The 8,167-nt window shown below is 37.9% G+C and overlaps 1 protein-coding gene across 1 annotated transcript; it reads right to left on the minus strand.

Annotated features, from left to right (window-relative positions):
* Positions 1–151: 151 nt before the first annotated feature.
* LOC125241730 lies at positions 152–6,257 on the minus strand. The gene is made up of 5 exons (XM_048150338.1): positions 4,882–6,257; positions 4,394–4,542; positions 3,300–3,533; positions 1,941–2,179; positions 152–1,383 (listed from the first exon to the last, which is right to left on the minus strand). The coding sequence occupies exons 1-5, from the start codon at positions 5,507–5,509 to the stop codon at positions 1,173–1,175; spliced, it is 1,461 nt and encodes a 486-aa protein (XP_048006295.1). The 5' UTR covers positions 5,510–6,257; the 3' UTR covers positions 152–1,172.
* Positions 6,258–8,167: the final 1,910 nt, after the last annotated feature.

The following is an 8,167-nucleotide window of genomic DNA, read 5'->3' on the forward strand; positions in this document are numbered from 1 at the left end:
TTAAACTTACACGTATCCACGCAAAAAAAAGATTTATTTTATAAGTCAGATAACCCTCAATATCCTCTTAATTAAAGTTAAAAAACATTGAAATCGGTTTGATCAATTACTATTAAGTATGTTACATCTAGTGTCGTGTATTAAGAATGTCAGAGTTTTATAAATTTTATCATGATTAGTCATAGAATTAAAATGCATAGTTTTTTTTGTGAAAGTTAAGTATGGTTAATATTAAAGTCAGATTAGGCTAATACATATTTACAATTAAGCTCATTATTAATGTCTACTTTTCAAAACAACTAGCAACTGTGAGCATCTCTTTAACGGCAATGTAACAATTATTCAAGATACAATAACAAATAAAGTCACATATATAATTTAATTTCATACATATAATAAACTAATTTAATACGTCATTAATTAGTTGCTAATCAATCAAAGTCCAACTGTGCAATACGTAATTACGTCACATTTAAACACCCTATAATAAAATTACAACTATACTAGTAACTATGCGGATCTATGCATTACGAGTTTTATATTTAAATATTACATCATTTTTAAATATGTTGTGTAGAATGATTTTGAACAATGAAAAAACAATAAGTATATTTTTTCACCAAACAACGAATTAATTAATTTAGCAAAATGTTTGAATTAAATTACTACCTACCGAGAATGACTAATTAAAAACAAACTAATTAACATTAATTGAATAACCATTTAGAGACATGTCTAATCATTCATGTTTAATATGTATGTGAGCGATGTTACGGATAAAAGTAAATCTTTAACCATAAATACAAGTGCAGTTCATTCCACAAGAGTGCGCCCTGTAACAAAAGCAAGAAAAATAACTGTAGCCTACTAGTATACTCCACAGACCAACATTTGTTCTGCGACTTTTAAAAATAACGTGTATTTTGATTTTATTACCCTTAAGAAAGTTTTTACTAAGAGGTAATGTATTACTAATTTTGTCTAAAGCGTGACAGACAACGACAATGACAACAATAATGGCGTAATTACGTGAAGATAATATTTATTTTGTATGAAAATAATATAAATTAACACTTCAACATTTTTGAAAGTCGCTGAACAAATGTTGGTCAGTTTAAGGAGCCTACAGCAAAATTTTTGGCTTTTGTTACAGGGCCCACCCGGTGAACCCTTCAAAATATGACAGCGGTATTCAAAGTGTCCATGACAGCGAGCTCGTTGGCCGAGCTCACGATGGTCTGCGCGATATACTTGGGCGGCATTCCGTACTGCTCGAATATGAACTTGTAGCTGTAGTTCTTTGCGCCCACTACGCGCACCGCGTGGCGGAGGATGGCACATATGTGCGATAAGTTCGCGGCCTTTTTTTTGGCTGCTACGTATCTAAAACCAAAGGAAAAATAGACGAATAAGACAATTGCTACAACTTTACTGGTAGGTACCCTCATGATGATACATTTCTGTTATCCTTTATAGGGACATAGGGCTCTCAGAACAATTCACTTTATGTTACGGTCTTGAGCGACTACTTTCAGCCAACTCAACCGAGTCTTATAAAATTTAATTAAAATCCTAGATTTAGCACCCTACAAATATTCAAATAATTTATAGTATCAACAATTTACATAAACTTTAAAGGTTGCCACAGTGAGGCGAAACGCTGATAAACACACATTAAATTTCCTTTTTCGGCGATAATGCGTAAAGTGAAGCCCTCGTCATTTAAGGGGATCCCCTCCAACATCAACAAGGGGATTCCCTACCATGTTGAGTTCAAATGGTTTAACAGCTGTATATATTCTTCCATGAATACCTACTCACTGTTTTAAATAATCATTAATTTAATCATTTTAGACCGATCCATAATTATTTTGGTATCTCGTATGTGCCAGATTATAGTTTAAGGTGATCATGATAGAAAAATATGAATTTCCACTTACGCTGGACATTTCTGTAGTCTCGGTATCAGCTCCTTCTTCTTCAGCAACAACAGTGCATTCCTCACGGAAGCTGCGGCCACGACGGACGGGTACTCCGAGCAGAGGCTCTTGTTCACCATCAGCCCGCAGAGGCAGAGGAACGTGGTGGCCACCTCGATCTCGCCGGGCCGCTCATGGTTGCACCACCACGCGAAGTACCAGATGTAGTCTTGGGGCACTACTGGTAGGAGAGGAAATTTCTGTACAAAACAAAGAGTACATTTTATAACTATAATAAACTGATAAAATAAGGTGACGTTTGTTGATGTTGTGTTAAGGACGGATCAGGGTTTAGTGCATTACGTCAGTGAGAAAGGTATTTTTTTTTGTATTATTTGAAAAATTAAAATCCATTAACAAAAACAGATTTTAACTTGCAACCTTTTCAGAACACTGATCAAACAAACTTCACGGAACTCATAAAAAAACCGGCCAAGAGCGTGTCGGGCCACGCTCAGTGTAGGGTTCCGTAGTTTTTCGTATTTTTCTCAAAAACTACTGAACCTATCAAGTTCAAAACAATTTTCCTAGAAAGTCTTTACAAAGTTCTACTTTGGTGATTTTTTTCATATTTTTTAAACATATGGTTCAAAAGTTAGAGGGGGGGGACGCACTTTTTTTTCCTTTAAGAGCGATTATTTCCGAAAGTATTAACATTATCAAAAAATGATTTTAGTAAACCCTTATTCATTTTTAAATACCTATCCAACAATATATCACACGTTGGGGTTGGAATGAAAAAAATATCAGCCCCCACTTTGCATGTAGGGGGGGTACCCTAATAAACAAAAATTTCCCATTTTTTATTTTTGCACTTTGTTGGCGTGATTGATATACATATTGGTACCAAATTTCAGCTTTCTAGTGCTAACGGTTACTGAGATTATCCGCGGACGGACGGACGGACGGACGGACGGACGGACGGACGGACGGACGGACGGACGGACGGACGGACGGACGGACGGACGGACGGACGGACAGACAGACATGGCGAAACTATAAGGGTTCCTAGTTGACTACGGAACCCTAAAAAATCAGGATACATACCAATCTAGCCAATATGACTTTCTCCGCTTCCAGTAGCCTCTGGTGCGTAAAGGCATGGTTGGCGTCACAGAACTATATCAAGATTTAGTTCTGTGGTTGGCGTATTTGACAAGCTTGGACGCAGGAGTCAGCGGCCCGTGGGGCTTGGTCACAATCCAGTAGGCCGCCGCGAGAATCAGTTGTATGTTCTCCAGCGTCTTATGCCCATGATCAAGAAACTGGTCCTATAAGGGTTCTGTTTTTCAGAAGTATATATGTAGTATAGGTACATACCAATCTAGCCAATATTACTTTCTCCGCTTCCAACAGCCTCTGGTGCGTAAAGGCATGGTTGGCGTATTTGACAAGCTTGGACGCAGGAGTCAGCGGGCCGTGGTGCTTGGTCGCTATCCAGTACGCTGCTGCGGCCACTAGCTGCATATTCTCTAGCGTCACGTTGCCGGTGGCCAGCACGGCGTCCAGGTACCACACCGCAGTTTGAATGGTGGCTGGGTTGCCGTCTACGCCCTAGGTTGAATTCGATTGTCAATGACAATATCATTATGGAAGTAAACTCGAACTTAGTTACTCGTCAAACAATAATAGGTTCGTAGTTTTAACTACAAAATGGATTATTTATCAAATATCTAATTTAATCATTTGATATAGAAATAAAACTATGGAAACGGATTAAATCGCGTATAATGAATTTAAAATTCATCCCGACCTTTAAATCCGTTTCCATAGTTTTATTTCATGAGTAACTATCGCGGTAACCGAAGACAACATTATAATATAGCTTTATTAAGACCTTGAAGATCATTTTGGTGTTTAGCGTTAATCTTGATTTTGGAGCAAATAATTCAATCCATATTACACTAATCATAATCACCAAGATCGAAATCAAAACCATCACAAGATGTGTAAATCTGAATCAGCACCGCGATAGCAATGGACGCTGGTTCGTTTACAGCCGCGGCCAACTGGAGGCCTGCCCACTTGCCGTAGCCGAATGGCATTTCTGCGACGCAAAACGAAAACGAAACGCCGCTAAAGGTAGTCTGGATCTGTCGCGCCCATACGCAAGAGCGATAGAGATAGATATCTACGAGTGTTTCGTTTCGTGACCGTTTCGTGAGCGTTTGTGTCATTCGGCTACGTACCCTGGCAGGCAATTATGGTCGCGCGATAAATGATAAAACATCTGGCCGTCCCTATCGCACTTACTAATAGTGCGATAGGGACGGCCTGATATTTTATCGTCTATCGCGCGACCATGCTACCGGTGCTGGTCACGTTTTCTTAGTACATTGCATTTACATATTTAGGTTTATAACATGTCCCTATCGGGCTCATTGTATTTAGATAGGAAATTATATGACACATACATTTATTTTCATCAGCCAGATGATAACGCCAGCTCTCGTCTCACTCTTCACCCGCGGGAGCGCCGCTGTTTTCCTCTCGGCTTGTAGAAGATATGATAGAATTTCACCTGCGTAATCTCTGTCCATATTAGCCATGTATGATTTCAGTGCTGTAAATAAAATAACACAATATGATTTTAATAGAAATCCAAATGATCTAAATAGGAAAAAGTTTAAAAAAAATTGTTATTAATCATTTTTAACCCCCGACGCAAAAACGACGGGGTGTTATACATTTGACGTGTCTGTCTGTCTGTCTGTGTGTGTTTCTGTCTGTGACATCGTAGCTCCCAAACGGATAAACCGATTTAGATTTAGTTTTTTTTGTTTGAAAGCTGAATTAGTCGGGAGTGTTCTTAGCCATGTCTCATGGAAATCGGTCCACTATATCGCGGTCGGGGTTTTTTTTTTTTTTAATATTAATTTTGTGATTAGGTTATGCTACGTACATAAATCAGGTGTCTGCATCCTCTCTCTAACTGTCTGATTGAAATTCAGTCTCCGTTTCACTCTATCATCCACCTTTTCCCGATTTTCCAGCGGCGTTAACCCTTGCAGTTCCCTACTATGAGGTCTCTTTAAGCTTCGCTTGATATTCTTCACCCTGGCTGGAACTAATGTGTTAAGGGCCGGAGTGCTTGCTGACATCCGCCTCTTATTAGCAAGGCTGTCTTTATCAGTGAAATATATTTCCTTTTCATTTGATTCATTTTCCTCATCACTGCTAACAGTAATGACAGTTGGCTCTGAAACTCTTCGCTTATCATCTTGGTAAGCAACAAAATTAAAGTCCAAATATTCACATCCCCGTTGCATTGTTACGAATTTTGTGTCAATTTGAAAAGGACTTTTCAGTCTATCCACGATGCTTTTGTTTTTTGCATTGCTTGGTCCAGCCACGCAAAGCAAACTAGAGGGCACATTTTGACTGAGTCCATTAGGGCCAGCTAATGTATTCAATGGGGGTCTCTCGCTTATTTTTTTAAGCAAGTGGTTTGGCAGAGCTGGCAGGGGTGGCAATGGTAAAGGAATCCTTGTTTTCACTTTTACATTTTCTTTGTCTTGGTATTTATCCATATTCGACTTCAGTGAAATCACCTTACACAGCTTCTATGAACACTTGTTGTTTGGTTATCTTATTCTTGTTTTATAAATGTTATTGCACTATAACCTGCAGGCACGAGTCACGGCCAGGGTGACCGTTATTCGCCGTGTTTAAACTGAAGATGATTTATGTCGGGTAGCTTCATAAAACTCGTCAGTCTCTTCACATCGGGTATCGTCTACCGTCTTTTCTCTCACAAAACTAATTTGTACATCTTGAGTAGATCACTGTAGGTATAATGTCAAGCGTCAAATAATGTATTAAATACCTAATGAAAGATTATTTTAATAACTTAAATGTTACATTTCTAAATAATAATGCGGCAAACTTCGTTTATTTGAAGTTGTGATTTGACCAGTTTATTTTTTAAATAAAAGGGCATTTCATTATAAAATGTAATGTTCATAATAGGCATAATTAATTTGTACTATCACAGTTTCGTTTTCTTTCAACTCCTTATTTGCCAAAAGTGGCACTGACGCTTTAGTAGTTGCATGCGCTCTGCCTACCCCTTATGGGATACAGGCGTTTTTATGTATGTCATAGAGTAGTAATAGAAACAGAGAGAGCCTCACTGAAGACCGGCTGTGACCCTACAATGGCGGATTTTATTTAATTCTATTTTATGGCTTGGTGGCGGAACCTTCAAGCCAGCAATGGCAGACGGTTAGCGATATGCAAACACGATTTAAAATCAAAATAATTATAATTCAGGTCAAAAGAAAATCAATTCTTCATTTAATTTATCATAAATTAATTATTTCACTTGAAACTTAGAAATGACAGCGTTTTACCTACCAATAAAACGCTTATTAAATACTTACCTTATTCAAAACCTTACATTATAATGAGAGCAGCGCTCGTTTTTCGTGCCGGAGGCGGTCATCCCCATGACTGTTACCCTTAAAACGTCTACTTTTTATAGTCTGGCAACACCAGGCAGCTGATTTCAAGTCTTTATAAAAGCAGTTTGAAATCTGGATACCTCATTGTGTCTCATAAGCTATTATTTTTTAAGTAAAACCAGGCAGAGCTTGTATGTAAGGTTTTGAATAAGGTAAGTATTTAATAAGCGTTTTATTGGTAGGTAAAACGCTGTCATTAAATCCTGTACCGTTATTCAAAACCTTACATTATAATGAGACCTGTTTGTTATCGCCTGGTGTGATAAGAAGCCAATGTGACTTCAGGAATGAAATTGAATGTACCTGTGGTGAAATATTAAAACATATTTATTTGTCACTATACTAGACATTTTTATGGTAAAGGAGTACTTTATTATAGTTAGGATCAGGAGGTACTAGGTGTTAATAAATAAAATAAATGATTAATCACAACACATTGTTTATTTATTTATATTTCCAAATCAGAAAATAATTACATGATAATCTTATCCGATTAAACAATCTAGTCACTTATTTATAGTTAATCTAGTCACTGAACCTTATTTTAATTTATCACTTTAAACAATCTAGTCACTGCACTTGATGTACTGAAATCACTTTCCTTAACTACTCTTTTATAGTGGTTCATGAAAGTGTTGTGGGATCGCCAATTTCCTCTCTGCAAGATCTCATCGAGAGGACAATTTTCAATCCAGGTTTTCGATGCAACTGCTGATCTTATGCTTCCTGGTGTAGCATTAATTCCTGCTGCTATAAGTATAGACTTAATCCAATTTGCAATCATCGTTTTAGAAGCTGGTTTAGGTGTCCCACATATGCTAATGAATAAGTTTTTTATACTTTCTTTTCTTCTCTCAAGCGATAATTCTAACAATAGCTTTATCCAATACACCGGATCTAAAGCTTGAGAATCTTTATTTTTAAGTAGACACCATCCTTGCTGCCTGTAGTCGGGCCCATCAGTTTTAGAGCCGTAATCGGGCCAAAAAATAATTGAATCATCTTCTATAATACATTTATCTTTTTCTATAGAAAGTAGAGTCAAATCATGAACTCTTCGTCCAGAACATAGAAGGAGAAGGCAAGCTGTTCTTCTTGAGCACTCGTAAAGGCTGTTTTCTGGTGTGACATTATTGAACCAATTTGATAACACATCTATGTCCCAAATTGGTGGCTTCTCATTGCGTCGTTTTGGTTTTCTTATTGCGACCGACTTCATGACATGACGAACTAGTGGATGAGAACTTAGATTCTTGGTTTTGTCTGGATCGCATAAGGTTGAAACGACGGATTTGTGAAGAGCTATAGTACTGAAGGAGAAATTATTGTTCATAAAAATATCTGTCAAAAATCTAGCCAGATCTGCACTTGTTGGGTTTTTGAAGTTAACACTGTTCTGTTGTGCCCACTCACACCAGCGTCGCCAAGCTGGTTTATAGGTTTTAATGGTAGAATCGCGCCAGCTAGATTTCAGGAACTTCTTTTGTTCTGGGGTCCAATTTTTTAATGCCTGATCCCACCCCCACATTTCCAGATCTCCATCGTCATGTTTTGTACCTTGGATGGGGGAAAACCTGTCGATGTGTCGATCAGAACTTGGTCTAGACGCCGAATGGTGAACGGAGGCGCTATCGCCCGTTGTTTGAGGTCCGGACGCCAAAAAGCTTTTTCCCATTTTGGAACAACTATGAGGTAATGACCTATTGCTTGATTGAGATGATTCAA

The sequence above is a fragment of the Leguminivora glycinivorella genome, chromosome Z (genome assembly GCF_023078275.1).
Source record: "Leguminivora glycinivorella isolate SPB_JAAS2020 chromosome Z, LegGlyc_1.1, whole genome shotgun sequence".
NCBI classification, from domain to species: domain Eukaryota; kingdom Metazoa; phylum Arthropoda; class Insecta; order Lepidoptera; family Tortricidae; genus Leguminivora; species Leguminivora glycinivorella.